This window comes from Ovis canadensis, chromosome 11 (assembly GCF_042477335.2).
Source record: "Ovis canadensis isolate MfBH-ARS-UI-01 breed Bighorn chromosome 11, ARS-UI_OviCan_v2, whole genome shotgun sequence".
NCBI lineage: Eukaryota > Metazoa > Chordata > Mammalia > Artiodactyla > Bovidae > Ovis > Ovis canadensis.
The window spans coordinates 40,604,958-40,631,678 of NC_091255.1; the positions used below are offsets into that span (position 1 = coordinate 40,604,958).

Genomic DNA, 26,721 nt, shown 5'->3' on the forward strand with positions numbered 1-26,721 from the left:
AGTTACCTACATAAAATGCCAGTTCTGCGTGTCTAAAATTTTTAAGGTTAAAAAAAAAAGTGTTAACTGTTTGGGAGAAGACTGCTTCTTACGTCTTTAGCAGAAAGGAGAAGTGTTTCTATATTAAGATGACGTGTGTGAATCCCTCCTCACTCTCGCAGGGCCAGTTGTCAGTCTCTCTGGAGGTCTCGTCCAGAGAGCAGTAATTGCAGGTGACTGGTTCAACTTCCTGTGGAAACACTGGACCCCGAGGCCCTCTGCCTTTTACTCTGGCTCCGGGCCTCTGTGGCAGGATTATCTATCAGAGTCTTTAATGGCTTGGGGGCCACTTGATGAACTTGAGTCGAGTGTCCTCCACATCACTGAGGAAGCATTCCTGAGGCCCGAGGCTGGACCGGAGTCTCGGAGCATTTGGTAGAGAGCTTGACGTCTGCGTCTGAGGACATCTGGAGAGAGGAGCTCCGGGGTCAGGACGGCGCTCATACCCCCAGGATCAGCTCCTCCCTGCAAACTTGACCTCTGTTAACTGGGGGCCACACCCCCGCATCTGTGCCTCTGAGGCTGAGCATCAGCATGGCCAAGGCTGTGCCCAGGGGACCAGGGCTCTGGAGCCTGGATGACGCCAGGGGAAGGGGGGCAATGTGGGGGGAGTGGGCAAAATCAAGACGGAGTTTGACGCCTGGAGCTGCCCGTACTTCTGTTGTTTTACACCCTCACGAGTATCGTCCTTCCTTCTTGTCACTTACCTGTCACGCACGCATCCAGTGTCCATGTGATGAAGCTCTGAGTTTTGCTTGCAGCACTGATCCTAACTGGATAAAGAGGACTCTGTGGTTTTTAAGTGGCAGAGGGGAGGGGTCAGAGGATGAGGAGTGGTCCAGAGTGAATGTCCTCAGAAACTCCTCCTCAGATAGCCCTTGTTTCTTCCAGGAGGATGGGACCAGGTGTTGTCCACCGCAGGCTGTCGCCGCCAGAATCTGACACCTGTTTTTGGCAGCTGGGGACCCCATTTCTGCCTTCTGATCCCCAAGCTCAGGGCCTGGAGAGCAGCTTGCAGAGGGCGGGTCCTCGGCTCAGCCTCCCTGGGCCTTCAAGCGCTTCTGCCAGCCCTACCACTCCACTGGGTCCTTCCGCTCTGACTTCAGATCTGGATGAGCAGTCCTTTGGTCCCAGAGAGGAGCCTGTTCAGTCAGCTGCTCCATCTGGCTTTTCTTTTCTTCTCCTCTTTTTACCACCAGTCTTCTAGAAGGCGTGGTCCCCTCATCCCTTCCACCCTTGTGTCCAGGCTACTGCTTGCTTCCACCTCATTCCTCTGCATGTTGGGTCTTCAAGCCCCGAGCGTGCATGCTCCGAGCGTGCATGCTAAGTCACTTCAGTTGTGTCCGACTCTGTGCAACCTTATAGACATAGCCCACTGGGCTCCTCTGTCCATGGGATTCTCCCAGCAAGAATACTGGAGTGGATTGCCGTGCCCTCCTCCAGGGGATCTTTCTGAACCAGGGATCGAACCCTTGTCTTTTATGTCTCCTGCATTGGCAGGCAGGTTCCTTACCACCAGTGCCATCTGGGAAGCCCCTTCAAACCCTGCTTCCACTTAAACTGACTCATCACTGAACTACGAACCTCACCCTTGACCCCCAGGCCTGCTGGCCGAGTCCTCTGTGTCAGGTCCAAGACCCGGTGAGAGAAGGTTTGCTGGCTGAGCCCAAGTCCAGTGCCCAGGGCCAAGGGCAAGGCGTGGAGGACAGTTAAGCATGGGTCGGAGTCTCACTGAGGGGCAGTACCCAGGCATTCCTACACGGCTGCTTTATCCAGCAGCCTGTGCTTTCCTTGGCCCTGATTCTACTTGGTCTCCTTCTAACTGGGGTCCGCTCCCCCACCCAGAGCACCCTCTGTATGCCCCAGTCCTCTGATTCAGAGTCAGAGCCTCGGGGAGGCTTTCTGAGCGGTGATGTCAGGTCGCGGACCTGCGCATCCTCTCATTGTCCTCCTGGACCCGGCCGCTCTTCTGTAGGAGCATTTCCTGGTTCTAGTTGGGGTTTTCTGTCTTCTCTTCACTCTCCTGTTAGTTTTCAGACAGAACAGAGATATACGTCTTTCTCTAACTTGAAGTCCTACAGACTCATATTTCTAAGATATATATATATATATATATATATAGCTTGTGTATTTTTTTTCTAAGTAATAACCTTTTTTCCTGGTCTCTTCTAACTAAAATTAATCATAAGGATGTCAAGACCAAATGTTTCTCTGTGTTTTAGAATTAAATAATTCCCTTGTTTAATTCAATTCGTTAAGACTGTATTGATTACCTAGTGTGGAACCAGCGCTGTCAGTTTTATTGTTAAATCATGCTCAAAAGGCCTTGAATCTGGGTGGAAAAATTATGCCACATGCATAAAGTGCTTAGCAGATGAGATGGGGCAGCCCATAAACATGGATCAAGGGAAATGGAATGAATTGGTACAAACGAGAAGTTCTCTGGGAGGTCAGAAAGGGAAGTCTCAGATAAAGACCAGCTGGGCAGTGAAAGCTCCCTGAAGAAATCAGACATGGGCTGGGCCTTCTCAGTTATTTTCATTCCGTCTCCTTTGAATTACCCATTTTCCAGCTCCCTCACATTGACAGGGAAAGAATACATGTCAGCGTTACTTTTCCCAACTTAATGGATCCAACGAGAGTGATCCAGAACCTGTAAGCTTTAGGTGTGGGCTGTGAGCGGAGAGATGGAGCGATAAGAGCAGAGAGGAAGGTTATTCTTCAAGGGGATAAATTAAAACACTCGGAATTCGGGGCAGCCCATACCTGGTTGTGAAATGAGTGATGAAGATTGAGTTTTCGAAGTGAAATGAATGGATTGTTTAGTTGGCATTATTAACTTCAAGAACGAGGTTTAGCCAAAGTATTATAGGGATTTACAGGAGACATTTTTCACATTTACTGAAGGTTTTACCAGTAAGCACTTAAGCAAATGTAAACATTTAGCGGGCTGCAGGGGACCTGGGAATGTTATTCATCCCCCTGTCACGCTGGTCTAGTAGACACATACGGCCCGGGTGAAGCTCTGCAGGATCCGGGTGGTTATGATTAGTCTCTCGGTGTGTATATACTGCAAATGTAATAAGAGGATAAACATTTTATAAGTGTAGAAATTTCTTTTTCTTTCGTGTTCACCAGTCATTAAAAGAAAGAACAGATTTGGTCTCAACTTAAAGAACAGTGGTGCTAATGTCCAGAAAATAAAATAAAATAACATTTCCTTAAAATAAAATCATTCCATCTTGCCGAGCCATAGTAGGAAGAACAGGCAGAAGAAAGTCTGTTTTCATATCATCACTCAGATTTCATATCATCACTCAGAATCATCACAGTGGGTGGATGAGAGGGCCAAGGGTATCTCCTAATCTCTCTCTCTTTCTCTCATTGTCATAAGAAGGAAGAGTGCATTCATGACTTTTTGGAAGCATCGTGAGTTGTCAATATTTGTTGACAGCAATCCTGGGATGGGAGATCCTTTGGGCTCCAGGCCCCTGTTTACAACCAGAAAATGCCCACAATATTCTAAGAACCATGAATATGAAGAGTTAACTATCATATCACAGTTACACAGCCAATCCCTTGCAGTCACGTGAGAAATAAATCATAGGAGCAAACACCTTTATTAATACCTGGAATCATTTGGTCTAACCTCCTGTCACTTCACTTCCTCTCTTTTCAAGTGTGCTATGCTAAGTCGCTTCAGTTGTGTCTAACTCTCTGCAACCCCATGCACTGTAGCTGCCAGGCTCCTCTGTCCATGGGATTCTCCAGGCAAGAATACTGGAGTGGGTTGCCATTTCCTTTCAAATGAGATGATGTGAAAAGATTTGCCATCATCAAATGCTACTCCCGTTGATTGATGTTGCAGGAGCAGTCGTCTTAAGATCACATTCTCTGTCTTGCCTGATTTGTAAAAGTTTGTTTCAGTCCACATTTTGGGCCCCAGCCTTAGGTACAGGGCATATAAAGATGAACGGTACAGTGTCCATCAACAGATGAATGGATAAATGTGTGGTACATATATACGATGGAATACTACTCAGCCATAGAAAGAAGTGAAATTGGGTCATTTGTAGAGACATGGGTGGACCTAGAGTCTGTCATACAGAATAAAGTAAGTCAGAAAGAGAAAAACAAATATCATATATTAACCTATATATTTATACAGAATCTAGGGAAATGGTACTGATGAACCTATTTGCAGGGCCAGAATAGAGACACAGGCATAGAGGAGGGGCTGTGGATACCGTGGGGGAAGCAGAGGAGGGTACGGAGTGAGATCATAGCATTGACATATATACATTACCATGTGTGAAATAGATAGCTGGCTGGAAGCTACTGCATAGCACAGGGAGCTGAGCTCGGTGCTCTGTGACGACCTAGAGGGGTGGGATAGGAGGTGGGATGGGAAGGAGGCTCAGGAGGGAGGGGATATATGTATACATACAGCCGATTCACATTGTTGTACAGCAGAAATTAACACAGCATTGTAAAGCAAGTATATACTCCAATTAAAAAAGAATGTGCAGTTTGCACCAAGGTTCCGGAATTCTTAAGGAGAAGATTCCTATTGTTCATTTCTGTCCATGAAAACCAAGTTTCCAGGGTAGTGGTCCAATCTCAGTGTTTTCTCACACCCGTGAGGGCAGGGACCACCTACTGAATTCCTCTATCACCCCCAGGTCCCTGGAAGATCCGGGATCCCTGTCTCACCCGTTCACCTGCTTTTATGATCTTTCCTTCATAAATTCATTTCAGCAATATCCACTTGTAGAAATATTAATTCCTTGGTTCTCAATAAAACCCATCACCGCTAATGTAGTAGATTTGTAAGAGCACCCCTTTTCAAAACAGTTATTTGTGGAGACTTCCCCAAAAAAACTCAGGTCAAAGCTCAAATGTGGGATTTATTCAGGAAATTAAAGTTAAATTGGCTTGGTTTGATTACGCTTTTGAGTTTTTTGTTTGTTTGTTTTTGAAGAAAGGGAATTTTATTTTATAATTTAAAAATCATTTATTCTGGAAAAATGACAATCAGTATGAGATTAGTTTTTGTGTAAACCGATTACCTGCAGAGCTGCTTAGAATATAATGCCTTCTTGATTTCATATAACATTTCATAGACCTCTCTGACACATTACTTAAACAGAAAGGCCACATTTCTCCAGTAACTCATTTAAAAGTCAGGCAACTTAAATTGTGTTTAAGTGGAATAAGTAGGTGTCAAATTAAAGCTTGTATAGTCTCATTTGTTCCTAATTTCTATAGAAAATTACACTTTGATAGAGCTACTAAAGGTTGGTGTTTAGTAAACAAAGAAGTACTAGATTTTATGAGAAGAATAAATAATTCATAGAAACATGTTAGCAAATTTCCCCCCACTCGAATCTATTAGTTTCTTTTCCGTGGTAGCCTTGGGCAGGAAACGCCCGAGTAGAAAGACCTCACTCACACTGGTGCTCAGTAGAAAGGTCTCTCCATTTAAAATGTAATTCAGTTTTGGATGTGAGTTTGAAAATGAACCATCATTCCACCCTCAGCATGAGCCGTGAATCTATTTGCATGAATGAGTAAACGGATATGACAGATTTTCTTTTTTTTTTTTAGTTCAAGAAAATTACTGGACCTTTTCCCATCTCCGTTCCCCATCCATCAAGTAATGCAGTTTTCCTTATTTGTACTTTTTTTTTCCTGTTTTATTGATAATTAGAAATGTTCACAACGTTGTCATGCCCATTCACCTGCTTTTATCATCTCTCCTTCATAAATTCGTTTCAGCAGTATCCACTCACAGACATATTAATTCCTCGGTTCTCAATGAAAGCCATCACAGCTACTGTGGTAGATTTGTAACAGCACATTTTAAAAAAATGTTTTGCATGTGATCAACCTATTTTTTTTCTGGCTCTGATTTATATTTTTGTGATTTGCCATAATCAAATTCTTGATTTAAAGTTATTATTGAAGATAGAAATATTCTTCCGTTATAATTGTTATCTTTAGAAACATGTTTCATGCCCTCTTACCTTTATAATTTATAGTTAAGAATTGACATTCTGGAGGTCCTCTTTCTCTGGGGTCACCCCCAGCCCGGGGAAACCCAAGGAAGCTTCCTTATTAACCTTCCTTCCAATCTTAGGTCTAGAAATCAGGCCTCAGAGTGGCACTTGAAGTGGAGATGAACTGCTAAGGAAATTAAATGATGAATGGAGCAAAAAAGACTGATAAAAATATAAACAAAAATTTTAAATGGAGAATAACTGATGAAAGGAGAAATAATGGGGCAAAGGGTGTCCTTCTCCAGGTTCAGGGTACTTACCGGAACCCATAGGAACAGGGAGAGGAGGTGGGCCTTTTGATCAAGGGCTGAGCACTATGATTAGGAGAAAGAGTATGATAAATAATTGACCTAAAATAATAAGAAGTCGGTGTTTGACAAGATTGCCCTTCAAGTCTTTGAGATTTAGCTCTGAGCATATTTTATGAAAATAAGGCAGAAAACCATAGCTGTATGTAACCAAGATGAGACATGATCATATATTTCTAATCTTTCTCTATATCAAAAACAGATGTCTTTATTAAAACAGCTAAACTTAAGCAACTTTAGTATCACCATATTTAAAAATTTCATGGTAAATCAGAATTTTAAAAAAATAACCAGATACCCCACTTGATTTATTTTCTCTTTATTCTTGCTCCTCTTCTTCCTGTTTCCAGTCTCAAAAAGAGCCCTTTGCTTCTTTCACTGATGTATTTTCACTGTAAACAAAGATTCTAAGCAAAACCCTCACTTTTCTTTTATTTAACTCTTTTATTCTGCCTTATTTCAAACAAGGTTTCCTTTAACTTGTAAGGTATGTAAAATGTAACAAAATTGTCCAGGAAAAAAAAAAAATCAAAAAAAAGAAGCCTTGAAAGAGACAGCCCTGATGTCAGTCTACCCAAGGCCACTGGGCAGAAGGGGGGCCTGCTACCTGCCACCCTACTTCTCTCCACGTTTGTTGTTTAGTCGATCAGTTGTGTCGGACTCTGCAGCCCCATGGACGGTAGCGTGCCAGGCTCTCTGTCCATGGGATTCTCCAGGCCAGAATACTGGAGTGGATTACCATGCCCTCCTCCAGGGGATCTTCCTGACCCAGGAATCGAATCCGAGTCTCCTGCATTTTTGGCAGATTCTTTACCATCTGAGCCATGGGAAGTCCTCTCTCAAGTAAGCATGTGATGAAAATTGTATAGTGGGGTGATGGCAAGTCACTTTCCTCAAAAAAATCACCTAACGTGGACTTCTGAGAGGGAAGTAAATGGTGTCCCCCCTGGCAGGCAGAGGGCTCCTTCTCAGAAGCAGGTCAGACCCTTTTCTTCCTCAATTTAAGAAGCAGAAAGGACTTCTGCCCAGAGGCCTCCCCATGCCCTCTGCAACCTATGCTCTCTGACCCCTCCCACCCCTGAAACACGCTTCCCCACCCTTTGCTTGCCCCCTCCCCCATCTGTCCATCCAGGCTTGGCTTAAAAGTCCCTGAACCTCCTGTGTCCACCCCAAACCCCTGCTACCCCAGAACTGGGTTCTTGCTCCCTGGCAGCTTGCTCCCCACTCGGCTGTCCTATCTTACCGTCTCCCACCCCAGGATAATCGCTCCCAGGACGAAGACCATATCTGTCTTGCACAGTGTATTACATCCCAAGTCTGTCCCTTTTTATGAAAATAATTTGTGCCGGCCAGTCATTTCCATCTCAGGGGACGCAGTAGGAAGTTAGGCTACGTGTGCAGTGGTGTGAACTACAGGTACTGTGAGTCCACAGGAAGCTGCTCTGAGCCAAAGGCCACCAGCCTAAAGACCCCAGCAGACCCCAGAAATGGTCAGTAAGTGGCATTAGACCAGTGTCCCCCACGTACTGGTTAGAGGGGAACGCCCAGGGTACATGAATGAGCCCAGAAGGAAACCTGAGTACAGGTCCTGGTTCCGAATCTCAGTTTCTCATCTGTAAAATGGGGATAAGACTGTCTCAGCGAACTTGTTTGAGTTTGTTCAGTTTTGTTTTGTTTTGAATTTCATGCCCAGTATTGATACAGATCCTGGGAATAGACTTTCTCATACACCGCTGGGATGGAGGTAAAGAGTATAAACTCTCGAGTACAGGCTGGGGAAGTCAAAACTCCTAAAAATATGCACGTCATCTGCCCCAGTAACCTGGGAACCTAGTCTCAGAATTTATGGTAAATCAGAGCTGTAAGCACTGACCTGTCTGTAACATACTCATCCCAACATTATTTCTAATTAAAACAATGGAAAAATAGTAAGTGGACATACTGATTGAAATTATCATGGCCTGCCCACCAAATAGGCTATGTAGCTGTTAATGATAATTGCAGGATTCTTTACCAGCTGAGCCACAGGGGAAGCCCAAGAATACTGGAGTGGGTAGCCCATCTCTTCTCCAGTGGATCTTCCTGACCCTACGTTGCAGGTCCTCCTACATTGCCAGTGGATTCTTTACCACCTGAGCTATCAGGGAAGCCCCATTAATGATAACGATGTAGTTATTCTTAATGGCATAGGGAAATTATCAAGATATATTGAAAATAGAATAACAAAGCCACAGTTCATTGTGTTCTCAGTTGTTTTTAAAGTAGACATATCATTGGAAAAAAAGCTAGAAAGATATAAACCAACATGTTTCTTTGAATAGCTAATTTAGAATATTTTGTGTGATTTTCTAAATTTTCTGAAGTGAATGTATGTTACTTTTATAACATGATTTTTTACCCCCTCCCCTTTTCTCAAATGTAGGGTGAGAATACATACTTTTTATTTTATTTTTAAAAAGTTTTAATTGGGGCATTGGTTTATAATGTGTTAGTGTCAGGTATACAGCAAAGTGAATCAGTTACACATATACATATATTCACTCTTTTTTAAGGTTCTTTTCCCGTATAGGCCATTACAGAGCACTGAGTAGAATTCCCTGTGCTATTCAGTAAGTTCTTATCGGTCATCTGCCTTACATACAGTAGTGTGAATATGTCAGTCCCTATCTCCCAGTTTATCCCTCCCGCTCCATCCCCTGGTAACCATAAGTTTGTTTTCTACCTCTGTGCTCTACTTCTGCTTTGTAAATAAGTTTGTCTGTATCTTTTTTTTTGGATTCCGTGTATAAGTTGTATTGTATGGTGTTTGTCTTTCTCTGTCTGACCTCACTTAGTATAATAATCTCTGGGGCCATCTATGTTGCTGCAAGTGGCATTCTTTATTCTCCTTTATGGCTGGGTAAGATTCCAGTGTGTGTGTGTGTGTGTGTGTGTGTGTGTGTCTGTGTGTCTGTGTATAAAGCATCTTCTTTATCCATCCCTCTGTTGCTAAGCATATATGCTTATGAAAAGTAAACCGCAGGAAAATAAACTTCACAGAATTAGCCACTGGAGCACCTTTGCCCACAACATGAGCCGACCCCAGCTCCTTGGACCAGCAGGAAGTGGGTCCCTCAAGGATCCAGGTGCTGAGGACGGTCGTGGCTTCCGGGGTAAACATCCTCGTTCCTGTTTACGTGCCTTGTCAGCCTCCCCAGTTTTCATTTGTGCCCCTGAGCGCAGATTTAAACACCAAACTTGAACCTCATGATTCTCTGTGATTCTGACAAGGGTCAGAAACTAAACTTCTGGGTAAAATCACCTATCTCAGTCAATTACATTCAAATGTGCTTTTGTGAAAAGTCTTTTCATAACACTGATACCTTTGAATTGATGGGCTTCCAGAGCACTTGGAGAAGGAGTGAACAGTTTTGTTTTTTTTTACACAAGGTCCAATTCAGGAAAAATAAAAATGTTTATGAGCCACATTTTTCTCCCACCCAAAGTAAAACTAGCTTTTTAGAGTGCCATAGGGAAAAAAATATCTTTCTTATAAGCTATAAACTACTTGATCGAAAGAAGAGCAGATATAATGCTTGCCCTGCTTTTCAACCATTTGGGGTCTTCTTTCTCGAGCAGTGTGAGAAGTGACCCCAGGCAGCCCCGTCCCCCTGCCTCTGGAAGATTATGTTTTCTGCCCAACAGGAACACTAGGGAGTCCAGCTCCGTGGTGTGCAGCAGGAGAGGGAGGGACCAGGAGGTGGGACCGCGGGCACAGTCGCTCTGCAGGCAGGCTTGGCCTCGGAGAGGATGGCTAGAACCTTGGGGGAAGGGTAAACAAGGCCGTGGAGGTGAGGATGCAGGTGCTCAGAAGGAAAAAGCCGGACCAGGGAGGTGGTTACACGAGAGCAAAACTGGAGAGTCTACCTTGAAAAATGAGAGCGAAAATGAGGGGGAAGAAGTCAAGATGAGGGCATCTGTCCCTCTTACAGAAGAGCGAAAGCTGCCTCTTGCAGGGCCGGAGTCTGAGAAGGCAGGAGAGGGGCTGCCACCATCACTCTGAAGATCGGGAAGGGAGATGAGCCCTGGAGGAGCCCCAGCTATGGGTCTTCAGGTGGGAGGGATGGAGAGGGGACAGGGCGGCTTGAGCAGCCTCTAGGGGGCGTCACAGATGTGAGATGCAAAGGAGGTTGGGGGAAGGGGATGGCAACTCACTCTCAGATTGAACACAGAACAAGTCTCGGGTATGGTTAGAGGGTCTCCATCACCGTTGCCAGGACAACATACCCCTCGGGTGGTCTCTCTTTCCATCAAGACTCCCATTTCATTGAGTTCCACCTGCAGGCCCAAGCAGTCACAGCTGGGGAGAGAGGGGTCAGTGCTGGTCCCCAGGTCAGCGTGGGAGCCAGGATTCTGCAAGGGTCCTACCCCCTTTACATGCCAGCACCTCGACACCCTCTGGTCTCCAGGAGGTGGGCTCTGCTGCCCTCCTGCCCCACCCCCAGCTCGTCTTATTCCTTGAGGGGCAGGTGGGCAGTATCCCAGACACAGGCCATGCCTGCAGGGGACAGACAACCGCCCTCGCCCTGATGGCCTCGCCAAAACCAGAGACCCTCGGAGCTGCACACTGGCGACTCCCAGGTCCCTGTGGGCACATGCTGTGGCCTAGGAGTGAACCGTGACCTCTCCTCGGGGAAGCAGGCTCGAGCACCTGCTTAGATTGCTTCCGGAAGAATGAGGACAGGCAGGGTCTGGTGGACCCAGTTCATCCAGGCTCCCACAAAGCCTTTCACAAGATGCCGCACAAAGTCCACTTCAGAAAGCGGGCTCTGTTGAGGGCCAGGCTTGCAGTCATCTTTACGCTGTAGACATTTATTTGACATACAGCTTTGTGCCACCTCTTTCGAAAGTCATGTGTCCATAAACCGTGCTCCGGCCCAGGAAGTGCCATCACTACAGACAGTCTCCTCATTGTGTGGAGCTGGTGCCATGCTGAGCCTGTAATTTATTATACGTAGGTGTACTCAGACACGCTAGTCTTACCCATTATTGCTAACTGGGCCATGTTTTTAAGTAAAGGATAAATAAATGGGGAGAACTCTGCCAGAAGTAAGATGCTGGTTGTGCCCATATCTTAAATACTGGGTTCCGAGGGGTTCATCCGTCACAACCACTTGCTTCCCACCAGCTGTGCAGCGAACCATGTGCAGAACAGGCACAGATCGGGCAGCCCTCCCGTCAGCTCGGGGAGGAGGGGGTCGTCATCGCTCCTGCCCAGATGAGCATGGGGAGGTCGAGACAACCCCCGGCCAGGGAGGGGTGGGGCAGGGCCTCCCTTCAAACCCAGCGTTCAGAGGCCTCCGCCCTCCTCGCTTTGTGAACCTCGGTTGGCAAACACAGAAGGAGCAGCTGTGCTCCGGCAGGCAAGTCCTTCCTCGTGTTAAATGACATCTAGAGGATGTCCTGGGCCCAGGAGGAGGCCAGGCCAGTGCTGCCTCTAGCTCACTCCCCGCCCCAGGCCCAGTCGCCCCTGCTCAGCTCTGACCCCACACACTGACCCGTGTTCCCTGCTCTCTCTTCCAGCCCGCTGCTCGCCGTGTCCTTCGCCACATGCTGTGCGGTTCCTGGAGTCGCTCTGCTGACCTGGGGCGTGAACCCACTCACGGGCGCCCTGGGCCTCTTCAACATTTTCCTGTACACCTGCTGCTACACCCCGCTCAAGAGGGTCAGCATCGCCAACACATGGGTGGGGGCAGTCGTGGGGGCCATCCCCCCCGTCATGGGCTGGACCGCAGCCACAGGCAGCCTGGATGCTGGTGAGTGTTGCAGCCTCTTTCTCCACAGGCCCGAGGCATGGGTCCCCCCACACCAGCTCCCACGGGTGGCCAGCGTGAGTCAGAGCCCGCGTCCTTCCCTGGGCTGCGATACTTGGTGGCAGACATTTTATTCTGTGCTAGTGCCTTGCCAGGGGCTTCCCCGGTGGCTCAGTGGTAAAGAATCCACCTGCCAATGCAGGAGACACAGGTTTGATCCCTGAATCTGGAGGAGGAAGTGGCAGCCCACTCCAGTATTTTTGCCTGGAGAATCCCATGGACAGAGGAGCCTGGTGGGCTACAGTCCATGGGGTCACAAGGAGTCAGACAGGACTTAGCAGCTAGACAGCAATGGCAGTCCTCTGGCAAGAGCACGAATGTGGCCAGGGGAGGCACTGAGTGCAGAGCTGCAGGGCGGCCGTGCGGCCTGGCCTCTGAGTGAGCGAGCAGACGCTCTCTGCATAGGGAACGGTTGGGAAGAAACAGGACGACACGTAGAATGAGAAGAAAGTGCCTGAAAGTCAGGAGCCAAGTGAGGCCTGTCTGCGGAGGGTCGGCCCACATCCTGAGGAGGTGTCGGGGCTGGGCCCCCGCCTGCCTGGCTCAGCAGATGCAGCCCCGTCAGCAGGTTTCTCCCTCCCCCAGAACCAGGTCATTTCCCCCTCTTCAGAGAGGACAGACTATTTTCATTAGTTTCTAATTTATTTTTATATGATTTGCTTAAATTGTTCATGCTGTCTACAATAAAACCATTGAAACGTTCCTCCAGGTTTTTGGCTGGGATGTCACGGCTAAATTTGTGGGGTGAAAATAGGTCCTTCTTACCATCTGTAAGGGAAGTTTCGCAGTCTAATTAGTCAAGTAATTAGTGTTCCTGACCGACACTTAGGAAGGAAGTGGTGAGGTTTCTTGCAGTCTGTGTAAGTACATATTTTTCAAATGAGCGATCAGAAGGCTGGTGACCATAAACCGTTGCCCCAGAAGCCACATCCCTGAGACTTTCATAAAAGCCCTTACACTCCGTCCTGGCGAGCTCACAAAGGCAAGGACACCTTCACTGGATGGCCTCTTAGAGAGGCTTTAATATCCTGTAATGGCGGAGTCTCACGAATCTGCAAATGTAATATCCTAATGCGTACTTGGCGGTCTGTTCTGTGACGAACCTGAAGCCAAAGTCTCTTGCGAGTGGGAGGCAGCGGTGGCCCTGGGGGAGGGGGCCTGGGTTTGGAACCCTGGCGCCCCCTTCCCCGCTTAGCTTTTGCCCTTCAGAATAGAACCTCACCTCCTCAGGTGGCCATCTCCTCGCCTCCCACATGAGGCTGTCACGGCCTGTCTCTCCCGGAGGTGTTGTGAAGACTCAGTGAGTTGTTGTTAAGTCTACTTCATTCATAGAGATGGTGTATTAGTGCAGATGAAGGAAGGTCATGACATTTCATTCCTCTGCAGGCTCTGAGCAATTCCTAACTGTGACTTGACTGTGGCTTTGCAGACAGGGAGATGTCTACTGGCTTAGCAGGGAAGAGCACTGGGGTCCATCGTTGTTCAGTCACTAAGTCATATCCAACTCTTTGCAACCCCACGCTATCTCATCCTGTTACCCCCTTCTTCTTCTGCCCTCAATCTTTCCCAGCATCAAGGTCTCTTCCAATGAGTTGTCTTTTCACATCAAGTGGCCAAAGTATTAGAAGCTTCAGCTTCAGTATCAATCCTTCCATTGGATATCCAGGGTTGATTTCCTTTAGGAGTGACTGGTTTGATCTCCTTGCTGTCTCAAGAGTTTTCTCCAGCACCACAGTTTGAAAGCATCAGTTTTTAGCCCTCAGCCTTCTTTATGGTCCAACTCTCACATCTGTACATGACTGCTGGAAAAACCAAGTCACTAACAGGGTCCAATAGTGACCTCTGTCTTGGGTGAGGGAAGGGTGGGGGGAGGGCACAGATCTGGCATCCCTGGACTGGATGACATGTGAGTTTCTCCCCCGGTTTTCAATTGTAAACTTTTAAGTGTACATCTGGGCACCTCCTGCTCAGATTCCTGCTGCTCAGCTCTGCCTGGAGCCCCAATCTTGACCCAACTAACCTCTCCCACCTCTCCACTCCAAGCCTTTCCAGTGATGCCCAGACATTCGAAAGGAAGCAAGTGGCTCCCCAGCTCTGCCTCCCCCATGTGCTCCGTTCCTGCCTGGGTCCTGCTGCCCCAACACGTGGACGCCTGCGCCAGGCCACCTGCCCTGTTGGACGCAGCCCTGGGTCCTATTCAGTTTCCTCAAACCTGGCACAAGGAGCAAGGCACCCCAAACTGCCTTTTCTGTCTAGGGAACCCTAGCCCCAGGGCCAGGGTCAGGGCCAAGTGTGACAGCCCCAGAGGCAGGTACCTCTGGAGGGATGCGAGGGCAGTCAGTCTGCGGCCGTGGGGAACTCGGCCAGGTCTTCGTGCAGGGTCCAAGGACCCAGGTTCCCGCTGAAGGCTGGAGGCCCCATCATCCTCCCAGCAGTTTCCCCGCGAGGAGCTTGGGCCTCGGGACATGTTGGCTCGAGCCACGACCCCGGAGGCCAGAGAGCAAGCGCTCCTCAGGTCCTCCCACTTAGGACGCATGTCCAGGCAGAGCCCTTGTTCAGCCACAGTCTGGATCTGGCTAAACGGCTAGCAGTCATATTTAAAGTAAATTTTTTTTCCTTGAATTTGAGTTATAGTGTTTCTGCAATCCAGATCTCATCATTTGTGTACAAACTCATTCACACAGAGCAGCTCAGGCTAGGCTGTGCTTTCTTTAGACCGCAGCCTGAGAATGCACATTCAGCCCTAAGCAACAAGCCTGCGGCTGCGGGGACTGACCCCGGTGTAGCACAGAGCAGCCTGACAGGCTGACTTCTGTTACATCCCTTCGCTACAGATCTCTAAGATGCACTGAGGGGCACACAGTAACGGCATGGTTTACTGCCCCCGGAATCCTAATCCACCACAGATCAGATCATACACCTAAAGCCTCATTGGGCTTTCCCAGATGGCTCAGTGGTAAAGAAACCACCTGCCAATGCAAGAGACATGAGTTTGATCCCTGGGTCAGGACGATCCCCTGGAGAAGGAAATGGGAACCGACTCCCGTATTCTTGCCTGGGAAAGCCAATGGACAGAGGAGCCTGGAAGGCTACAGTGGGGTCACAAAGCATCAGACAACTTGGTGACTAAAACAACAAAAAGCCTTGTCAGGTTTATACAAAAAGAGTGATGCTACTTAATGTGATGCTGCAGATTGCTTCAAAAGTCTCAAAACATTGATTTGATAGGCAGAGCCAACTCAAGCTAAGCCATAAATCTTTGAATGAACTGGATAAATGAAATAACGAATCAGTGAATAAGTACCTTCCATTTTAGAGATGGAAAAATTAACATATTCCGAAGTCAGTCACCAGGTATCAATCGACAAGTATTTCTTGAGCATCAGCTATGAGTACAGGAGAAAAAGACACATACAAAAATAAGGCAGAATCTGAGAGAATATAGTTGAATGATTTGTATTGCTGGGACTTTAGGGACTAAGTTTTATGTTTGATATAGTTTTGTCACCTTCTAGAACTGCATTTTCCAATATGGAAGGCACCAGCCAGAGTCCAAAACAATGGTTCTCAAACTTCAGTATACATCATTGTCCCTGGATGGAGGGCTTGTTAAAACTCAGGTTCCTGGGCCCTGCCCCCAGAGCTTTGATTCAGTAGATCTGGGATGGGGCCTGGGAACCTGCATTTCTAACAAGTTCCCACGTGATATTCATGCCCCTGATCCAGGGACCACATTTGAGAACCGCCAGTCTGAATAGACAGAACCCGAGAGCATTCTCACTGCTAGAATGCTCTGGAAACACCGAGGGATTTGGACCAAGGGTGTGGCAGATGCTCCTGTCACTGATGCGGTATCGGGGACGTTTCTGTTATCCACCAAGGTGGCCATCTCTCTTCTGGGTTCTTATCTTAGGGGTCGTGTTTGTTTGAAGGACCCCTTCTGAGGGGGGAAAAAAAGCAGCCAGAAATCTTTCCTTTCTTCTGTGGTATCTCCAACCCTTCTTGTCTTTAAACCTCCAAAGACTGATCACCGTGAGCAGCCGTGAGGACGGAGGTGTTTGGAAATCTCTGCTGAACTTGCTGCTGGGGGGCACGGTGGGGTGGCATTTGCAGAGATGGGCAAGGTGATGATAGAGGCTAGGCTGCTGGTCTCACCCCACTGCTGAACCATCCCCACAGCCGACTCCATGCAGGGCCCTGAGAGATGCAGTCACCAAAACCCAGTCCAGTTCCCACGGACTCCTCCTGTCTCAGCATCTTCAGGGGGGAGCAGGCAGGCAATCACTGAGCAGAGAGCTTTAGTGGGGCCTCTGGGCTCTCGTAAATTGGTGCCCCGAGTCTGTGCACGAAGACTTTGGAGCCAAGTGACTTCTGAGATAAGTCATGGCCCATTTACTCGAAGAGGGGAAGTGCTTTCCAAGAAGAAGAGAGCCTGTGCACAGGGGCCGGGAGGCATGAGTGCCTACATGGGAACGTCATCCATGCCCTCCCTACTCCAGCTCACTTTCCCCAGCTGGGCAGCTAGGACTTCACACTCCAGCCCCAGCACTCTATAGACACTGCCCCTGACCATGCAGACCTGTGCGAAAGCCCTTTCCTGGGGCTCAGTGGACAGTGATCTCAAGTGAGGGGCTGCAGCTGGGGGCCATGTGCAATGGGGATCCCCAAGCCTCACCTTGAAGGTCCTGCCTTAAAGGAACTGGCCACCCCGTTGGGAGGAAAGATACCAGATTAAATAGCTGCAGAAAACAGTGCTTCACAGATGGCTGACGGAGTAAAGAAATCCCATGTTTGGAATCACCCTTCCCCCTTCTTAGCATCTAATCCTTTCCCCTGGTGGTTCAGATGGTAAAGTGTCTGCCTGCAATGCGGGAGACCTGGGTTCCATCCCTCGGTCGGGAAGATCCCCTGGAGAAGGAAGTGGCAACCCACCCCAGTACTCTTGCCTGGAAAATTCCATGGACTGAGGAGCCTGGTAGGCTACAGTCCATGGGGTCGCAAAGAGTCGGACACGACTGAGCAACTTCACTTCACTTCTTAGCATCTGGATCTTTCTGTGGTTTTGTGGTGGCCACGGGGCTATCAAGACCTCAGGGCCCCGAGCACTGAAAGGCCTGCTGTCCAGCCTCCAGCAAAGATGTAAGATAAGCGTGAAGACAGCCCTGGGCTCTAGTTTCTTCTCCCCATTGCTGTTTGCTTTGTTTTCATCACACGTGAGAGAGAACTTCTCCCGGTGGTGGTCTCAGTGCCCCAGTGGTGAGGGTACAAAGCCTGTGCTGACCTGCCCCTTGGGAATCCAGCCCAGGGTGGGAGGGGTGATTGTGAGGCAGGACTGGGGGGCCAGGTGGAAGGTGAAGACAAACAGATTAATGGGTGGAAACTGTAAAAGCTAAACAAACACTAGGTGTTCTTGGTGTCTGCTGTTTTGCAGCTGCACAAAGAACGGTAAACAGGTGGCTCTTCTCTCCCAGGGGAAGTTTGGTTTCAGAGAGGCCAGGCCCAGCCAGGGTTCAGCCTGAAAACACTCTTTTGTGCCATTAAAGGAGACCATGGCAAGGGGTTTTACCTGTGTCCATTCTCCTCCGAGACCCTTCCTCCCACCTGCCCAATGACTTTACTGCCTTTTTTTTTTGGCTCCATTGCTGTTAGAAGAAAATATTAAAAATGCTTACCACCTAAAACTCAGGAAGACTGAGTAAGAGGGCCAGTGCCTAGCACAGCCAGCTCGCTGTCTGAGCGTGGAAGTGCTTGGTTTGACTCTGTAAGCAGTGGCCAGTGACGAGAGTGCTGACCTGAGGGCCATAGGGAGGGTCGAGGGGGGAGGGGACCGTGGGTGAGGGCCCGACAGCAGACACTCTGGCTCTGGAGCCACACGCATTAGCCTCTCGACAGTGTTTACCTCCAGAGACTGTCTAGTTTATCTCAGAAGCTTCAGGCTAAAGTCCCTGCCCTCCCCTCCTCCTCCACGCCAAAGCCACCTCTCTTCCCATTGCCCACCCCACCCCCACCCCCCATTTCTTAAAAAGGCTCAGATTCTGTTTTGTCATTTCCCTAAGTTTGAGTAAGTCCCAGGTCTTGGGAGTTCATGGGATGGGTCTGGTGACTGGCTCGTAGAGGTTTGTGACTTGCCTTTGGTCTGTAATTCCGATGTCGTTGTGTGGTTGACATTAATTATGTCAGCCAACTTTCAGATACAGATGAGGACTGGGGAACAAGCTCTTATCAGGAAGTGACACTCGACAGATGGATGGTTCTAGTAACAAAAAGAGAATGAGGATTCCTAGCCCCTGCTGGTAAACTACAAAATGTTAGATACTGTCTTACCTTATTTACCTCCTTTATTCTAGGATAAGAAGGTAGGACAGAATTCATTCACTCATTCATTCCACAAATATTTATTGAGGGCTTACCAGCACCAGCTGCCGTTTAACCCAAGCACTTTTGAAGATTCTCTTTAAAATGCTGCCTCGCTTCAAAATCAAGACTAGAAAACGAGTAAGCTCCTTTCGTGCGAGACATTTCCATATCTAGCCTTAGATTGATTAAGATAAATGAAGTTTCTAAAGACAGGGTGAACAGGGAACATTACAGGAATATTAGCAAACCAAACAATACTTAGAGCTCTATTGTCTTCAAAGCCGAAAAAACAAACTCCTAAGCAGGCAGGGATGAGAAACACACCGCGAGCCGGAGGTCAGCAGTATAACTGGTGACCGGTGGGTACACAGCGTCGGGCCTTGTCACCCCTGGGCCACATAGCTGGTCAGGATCACAGGAGCTGGGCCTCGGCAGACGCCGCCCGGCCGGGAGTACAGAGTCCGTTCTGTGCAGCAAACAGATTGGTGTTTGTGGATAAAGGGCCAGACCTTTGAGTGTGAGCTGAGGTGTGGGGAGCAGGTGAGGAAACCCCCGGGGACTGGGAGGAAGGGGAGGGAAGCCCTGACTTCCTGGGAGTCAGGGTTCTGTGCTGCCTCTGCTCTTGGCTTCGCTTCAAACAAAACTGAGGGGCTGCTCGTGGATGGCGGGCGGGGACCGCCAGGGGAGGGGAAAGGGGGAGCATCTCCCCCTTCTGCCTCGCCTCTCCATCCCTCTCTGTCCCTTCCGGAGAACCTTCAAGGGCAGGCGGCCACTGCCGACCCCGTGTCTTATTTTCAGGGGACTTTTCACCTCCCCTGGGTCGCCATGCCCCTTCTGCGGCATCCTGGAGGCTCGCCACACGGGAGAGGCTGATCGGTCTCATGGGCGCCTTCGTGTTCACCCTCGGAAACAAGGCTTCGAAATCGCTGGCCGTGAGGCTTCAGGCTTGGCCAAGCCCACCCCCCAGCCAGCCCCCGGTTTACATGAGCCGTCACCCCGAAGCTCCCAAGGGGTGGGGGCCGCGTGGAGAGGGAGCCCCTTGTCGGGGAGGGAGCGCCCCGGAGCCCAGCACAGGCTTCTCTGGGGCCGCGTCTCTTCCTCCCTTCAAGGCTGTGCGTGGACAACGGCTGGGGTCGGAGTGGAAAGGGCCGAATGAGAGCCCACAGGGCAGCAGAGAGCGAGCGAGCTGCAACCACTGCAGCCCATTCGGAAGGGACTGGTTTCTGGAAGAGTTCCAACAGAGCTGGAGCTCCAGCTTGGGGCATCTCGTCTCCGCTGTGTTGGGAACTCGCTCGGCTGGGACCACCTTGACTTGGTTTGCCACAAAGCACAGAAGTGCCTCACGCTGTGGGCCCCAGCACAGGGTGGGGCTCTCCGCACGTTAGGGCGGTGTGCAGGTGGCTGAGAGAGGCTTTGAGCTGGGAAGACTCTGGCTGGCCTTGCTCACCTAGGTGTCCCCCTAATCGGGGAGGGGCCGGGAGATATGGGTTCTCCTCACGTCCACACACACATGACAGTCGGCGAGCTCCTGCGTTCTCTGTGTGTGCGGAGGGAAGGAAGGCAGGCCCTGGACCTTCTCCGGAATTGCCTGCAAACAGGATTGTAGAGTCGTCCATCCTCACCCATCCTCTGGAGAGTCGTAGGCACAGTTGCAGCAACCATCACAGACTGCCGTATTCTGCGTATTCATCGACCCACAGGTATCTGCTTAAAAGAAAGGAAGCAGACATGGCTTCTGGATATGATTAAACCCAGTAGATACAAAGATTCTGCAGCTAGGCAGGAAAATGAGGGAATACATTGGAAAGAAGAACACGCGTGGCTTGTGTGAACTGACTGAAACGCAGAGACCATCTTCAGATCTCAGGTCACACGTCACCTCTTCCAGGAAGCCCTCCCTGATCTCCCCAGGGCCGACTGAGGTCTTGCTCCTGTGAGCTCCTCTCAAGCCCTGCACTGAAGGTGATATCCCCCGGCCTGAGCCTCCTGTGTTGTCTCTGTCCTTGGGCAGAAAGAGGGCCTCGAGGGCAGACCAAGCCTGCCCTACAGTGGGTGTGCAGTCAATATCTGTTGTCACAGAACACAAGCCCAATACAAGCTGACTGCCCTGTGGGGGCGAGGGTGAGCAGAGGCCTTCGAGTCAGGAAACTGAGGGCTTTATGTTTCCCCCACACGGAAGGTGGGTTCCCCCAAGGCCCCCGGACTAATTCCAGGCTTCCTGTGCTTGCTCGCCTTATCTCGATGGAGACAGTCATTTGTTTCACATCTTTCATAGAAGCTGAGGCCGCTGCAGCCGGTGGAGGAGAACTATGCGGGGCTGGGGACGTGTGATTACAATCCATTAAGGCTAAGCTGTGATTTCTAAAGCTCTTTTCATTTGTGACAGGAGCCAAACCCCTACCCCAATTTCCTCCCCCCTGGAGGAAGCAACATGCTACTCTTAGGAAAATGATTTTTTTTTTAAATTATGTTATTTTAAGGAGAAGCATAACTGAAAATGTGTATTGAGCAAAACAGAACACTCCAGCTGGCACATGAAAAAAGAGGGCTTTCAAGAAAGACAAGCAAGACTCCACGTGGGAGCCTGATGTTTCTACTGTTTCCAGGCTGGTTTCCCAGCTGCGCTTCCCATTTCAAGAGCAGCACAGCTCCTGAGCCCTGGCTTACCTGTCCCCTCCCCTGCCTCTACATGATCGCGATGCCGGTCCCCAGGGGACACAACTTGGTCCTGTTGGTGCCCCTTGGGCTGGCGCTGTGCTCAGAGCCTCCCAGTGGCCGGTGCCCCAAGGACCAGTCACACTGCCTCCTCCATGCTGGTCCCTCCGACATCCGGGGACGGCTCTACTTTGCCATCAGACCACGAGGGAGAAGCTGGCCTTCTGTCGCTCTGATTTCCACTTCACTTGTACCTGGGTGGTCCACCCTTGCCTTCTGTCTCGGCTAATTCCCTGAGGGTGCTCACTGTCAAAAAGAATATCATCTGTGTGTTTGTAGAACAAACTTTTTTTTTTAAGGTGCCAGCACTCTTATCTTAATGAACCGACTTTCTCCGTCCAACAAGCCTTCCTCTCCTCCCAAATGTGGCCAACATTCTGATGACCACCAGGCATGCGTGTGTGCCAAGTCTCTTTAGTCGTGTCTGACTCTTTGCGACCCCATGGACTGTAGCCCACCAGGCTCCTCTGTCCATGAGATTCTCCAGGCAAGAATACTGGAGGGGGTTGGCCTGCCCTCCTCCAGGGGATCTTCCCGACTCGGCGATTGAACCCACGCCTCTCATGTCTCCTGCATTGGCAGGCGGGCTCTTCACCACCAGTGCCACCTGGGAGGGCCGACCACCAGGCAGAGCCCCCTGCTGCCAGTGTCAGCCTCTGTTTGGCAACAACTTTGTAGGAGAAGGTGCCAGGGGTGCAGAAGAGCCTCGGGCGAGTTGATTAATCTTTCTCATCTGTGAGATGAGGGCAGCCCTGCCTGTAGGAAGGTGCTGGGAGCGTGAGAGCCCGGATGTGTTTCCTCTCCACGGGGCCTGTGGACGAGCCGCCAGGTCTTCACGGGGCAGATGTCTGATGGGCAAACTTAAGACAGCCTCTGAGAAAACCTCCACGTCTCCACCAAGAACTGTGCGTGTCCTGCGCCTGGAGGAAAGGCATCAGCGTCTGCCCCCGTCACCCCTCCTTGGTGACCCCTGCACTGGGGGAGATGCCCCCCCATCTGGGGATGCAGGTGCCCCGTGACCCAGCCCCACCCTCACCAGCCTGTCTACACACACACACACACACACAGCCTGACCGCAGCCTTCATGTCGCCCCAGACACACTGAGCCACCCTGCGCAGGATGGTGGAGTTGGTCGTGGCTCTCCGTCACCTTTGGGAAGGTCTTCCCTGAGCAGTCACTCCCAGGTCCTGCATCCTGCCGCCCTGTTTGAGTCTCTGAGTCGCAGCCGTAGTGTCACTGCATTGCGCGCTCCCCGCCCGCTGGACTCCTTGCTGGCCGCTGCCTCTCTGGCATCCAGGGTCATCCCCAGTGGGTGGCAGGCACCATCCTTTCTTTGCCAGCAGATTCAACAAATAGAAGCTGCTGCTTTTACTGTTCAGATTGGAGAATGTTCTCATGAACTAAGATGTATATGTGCTAGTTACAGATAGGGTCAGAATGGACGGGGGTACTTGACAGCCTGCCCAGACCATGCTGGCCTCTTAGTAGGCACTCAGGGAACACGTCCTGTGTGCGGAGAGGAGGAATGAACCTGAGCTGTCTTCCCAGGAGTGGCTGCAGCCCCCTGGGGAGACGCGGCCCCAGGGCAGCGGGGGAACCAGGGTGAAAATCAGACATGCTCCTGCCGAGTTCCTCCTTCACCTCTTGTCAGAGAACTTAGCATCGTCTGATCTGTTTGCTTCATGAGGACTATGTGTTATTTTAGTCGCGCGTGTCCAACTCTTTGTGACTCTGTGCACTGTAGCCCACCAGGCACTTCTGTCCATGGAATTTCCCAGTCAAGAATCTGGAATGGGTTGCCATTTCCTTCTCCAGGAGATCATCCCAACCCAGGGATTGAACCTGGGTCTCCCACATTGCAGGCAGATTCTGAGCCACCGGGGAGCCCTCATGAGGATTATAAAATCTGCCTAAAGTCCTGCAGTCACATTAAGTCAGGTGACAGAGTGTCTGTTAGTAGGAGGTGCTCAGTAACTGGTAGCCTTAACCCCAGGGTGTTTTAGGGAAGACCCAGCTCCAGAGAAGAGATGCTCAGCTGTTCACCTGTCCTAAAAAACTGCAGATGACAGGCAGGTGTCTGCCCTGCCTTGGGCACAGTGCCTCTGTGCCGCTCTGGGTTCTCCACTCCCGCTGTGGAGTACTCCCGCCTCCCGGTGATGCAGGCCGTTACCCATGTGCCCCGTCCGTGGCGCCCACCCCCGCATCTCTCGGGCTGCCCACGGCACTCCGGTTCTGTCTGTGGTGCCCAGTAGGGAGCTTCCAGGAGGGTCCTTCACCTCTCACCCAAGCCCCTCACTCGCAAGCCAGCTGGAGGAAGCAGAGAGAAAAGCGCAGCCCAGCGTTGTCACCGGGACAGTGCTGCCCTTGAACGTGTCCTCCCTTGTCGTGGTGTGGGCACATGGGGGTGGGGGGCGGACGGGGGCGGGCAGGAGCCGCAGGTGCTCAGCCTCATGGGAACCCAGGTGCCCGGCCTCCCGCCCCCGCCGCGAGGACGTGGGATGCGGGAGAGGATTCAGCGCCCCAGCCTGTTTCCTCCTCCATCTCCATCTCAGCCTCTGAGCAGAGGACCCGGGCGAGGCTGGGAGTGTGGTGGGAGGGGGCGCAGCGCTCAGGCTGGGCCGCAGCCGTGGGGGGCGGAAGGGATACCTGTGTAAACCTCTGACGACAGCCTGTCTTGCTTCCCCACCTCCCCCGCCTCCCCTTCCGTGCAGGGGCCTGTCTTCTGGGAGGAATCCTCTACTCCTGGCAGTTCCCTCACTTCAACGCGCTGAGCTGGGGCCTCCGCGAGGACTACTCCCGGGGCGGCTACTGCATGATGTCCGTCACCCACCCGGCCCTGTGCCGGCGCGTCGCCCTGCGCCACTGCCTGGCGTTGCTCGCCATGTGCGCCGCTGCGCCCGCCCTGGACGTCACCACCTGGACCTTCCCGGTCATCGCCCTGCCCATCAACCTGTACATCTCCTACCTCGGCTTCCGGTTCTACCGGGACGCGGACCGGAAGAGCTCCCGGAAGCTGTTCTTCTGCAGCCTCTGGCACCTGCCTCTGCTCCTGCTGCTGATGCTCACCTGCAAGCGGCGGGCGGGGGAGGAGGGCGCCGGGGCGCCGCAGAGCTGACCGCCGCGCACTCTGGGAAAAGCAGAAGACATCCAGGGAGATGCGCAGGGTTTCGGTCCTTTTTTTTTTTTTTTCACTCTGCTGTTAGGCAAGAAATATTTCGGTTATTCCAAAGCACCAGGAGCAAACTCGCTGCGTTTGAAACGAGGCTGTAAAATAATTTGGTGCTCAGTGACCACTGGACAACTTTTTTCATGGTGATATCCAAAATGTTCCCCAAATGAGAATCGGGGTGGCTCTGTAGATTGACACAAGAAGAGGATGGGTTTTTTTGTTTGCTTGTTTTCCTTTGAGGGTTGTTACAGAGGCCTTCCTCCGACCCCACCACTTGGTTCGTCTTCTCCCTCAGGTCGAAGTGCAGGTTCACCTTGCTTCTCGGCCCTCCCCACCTGCCGGCCAGGGAGGCCAGACAAGGTGCTCACTCGCACGCTGGTATCTGTGGTTCCGTGGCCTATGGTCCCTCACAGGCTGCGTCAGAGTAGATGCAGCTGCCGGCCGCAGCCCCCCTTCTGAATGAGCCGGGCCCAGCTCCCTCTGCCCCACGTTTTCAGCCTCATACCCCCTCAAACGCTAATAGAACACCAAGTACTGGCTGCCGCCCACCTTCTCAGGGAGGATTCAAACGGTTACCTGGGAATCTCAGACCCGCCCTTGTCCTCATCCTGGTAGGTAGCAGCATTTCAGAAACCCCAGGAACCGAGGGCATCTTTGAAGTCCACTGTACCACACAGGTGGTGTCAGAACGGTTCCTTCTAGAAGGGGCATGCTAGACTTAAAGCCAGAAGCCCCTCCGGCTCTGACCCACCTCTCCCTCTTCAACCACTGCTGCAGTCGTCAGCTGGGCTCAGGACCCAGTGAGAAGGGAAGTTAGAAGGGGCTGAGCTGGCCGGCCAGCCCTCACTGCTCACATCCTTGTTCCTTTGGTGAAAAACACATTTCCACCCTGCTATCTTCAGGACTCAGAAATTAGCCTTCACACAGCCAGCGGCTTGGAGAGCCAGAAGCAAGAGCCAGACCCCTGGTGGGGATGCTTCTGGTCGCCGCCCTCCTCCCCCCGGGGTGGGGGGAGGGCGGTGCAAGGGTCCCCGCAGGCAGGGGTGGCCTCCAACACCAGCGGTTCCCGCAGCCTCCCAAGTCCGCCTCATCATCCGGTTACCGGATGTCCCATTTGCCCCAAGGCCTTGAAGCTTAACAGGGTGTTTTAGTTACTCTGTCTCCGGGGCACTGCTGCCCTGGGAGGAATTTATTTGGGAGTTTCAGCCACATTCAAACAACCCTGGCAATATGTCCTTCTCTGCCCAAAGCGATTGCAGGTAGCATCTGATCTTCTACTGCACTTACTTGGCTGTGTTCAGGTCGCGCTGTGGGAACTGACAAAGTCGCGTCTGGCGGGCGGTCCCCAGCCCAAAGATCTGTAAGGCGCGTGGGTTCTCTCTGCTGCAATAAACCTGCACCGCGAGCCGCAGTGTGTGTGGCGTCATTCCACTCCGTCCTGGCAGAACCGGTGACACTGGGCTGGCTGTCACGAGCGGCCATGGGACCAGCAGGCGCGTGGGTGGGAACGAGCAGCCGGCGCGCCTGAAGGAATCCCCCCGCCCCCCACCCTCTGCTCAGTCACCCAGTCTCCCTTCCATCGCCCTGGAAGTGGGCCTGGGGGCCTCCCCACCTCCTGACCCGTTGTTCTCCTGCTCGGAATATACAGTGCCCGCTGCACGGTCTGCACAGTGAACAGCGCCCCTGCTGCTCGGCGCTCAGACCCCAGGACCACTGAGAACCTTCCGCGCGAACCCCTCACTGTTCCGCCCTCATCGCTCTCACACCTCCCAGGGGCAGCCCTCCGAGGACCACCTTCCCAAACCCTGTCCACTGGTCCTCACGGGAATGTGGAATTGACACTCCCAGGAGCCCAGACCGCTGCTCGCTCATCCAGAGCCTGGGGCTCTGGCCCTGACCGTTGACCGCCAGCACTTGGCAGGCGGATGAAGCTTGGGCGCCCGAGCATCCTCTCGGCAGGTCTCTGGGTAAGTCTGCCGTCCATGCTGGGGCGGCACGAACACGCGCAGAGGGCCTCCTAAGACTCAAGGCTAAAGACAGGAAGGTCTGAGTTTGCTCACCTCAGCGTTTCCCTGCCCATGTCGGGAGCCCAGCCTGGGACGCACTGTCTGGACGTGACTGTCACTCAGCCATAAGGCCATCAGGCCCCCAGGCTGCAAGGGTAGAGGGGCTACGCAGGCAGGATCAGGAGCCTGAGCTTCAACACAAGATTGCACCTGAA

At 51.2% G+C, this 26,721-nt stretch overlaps 1 protein-coding gene across 1 annotated transcript in view; it reads left to right on the forward strand.

Annotated features, from left to right (window-relative positions):
- COX10 (cytochrome c oxidase assembly factor heme A:farnesyltransferase COX10) overlaps positions 1 to 25,911 on the forward strand; it is a 109,368-nt gene extending 83,457 nt beyond the window's left edge. The window contains exons 6-7 of the mRNA XM_069542914.1: positions 11,969 to 12,201; positions 24,043 to 25,911. Coding sequence (XP_069399015.1) covers positions 11,969 to 12,201; positions 24,043 to 24,446 — 637 coding nt within the window. The 3' untranslated portion in view covers positions 24,447 to 25,911. The remainder of the gene's footprint in view (positions 1 to 11,968; positions 12,202 to 24,042) is intronic.
- The last annotated feature ends 810 nt before the right edge of the window (positions 25,912 to 26,721 follow it).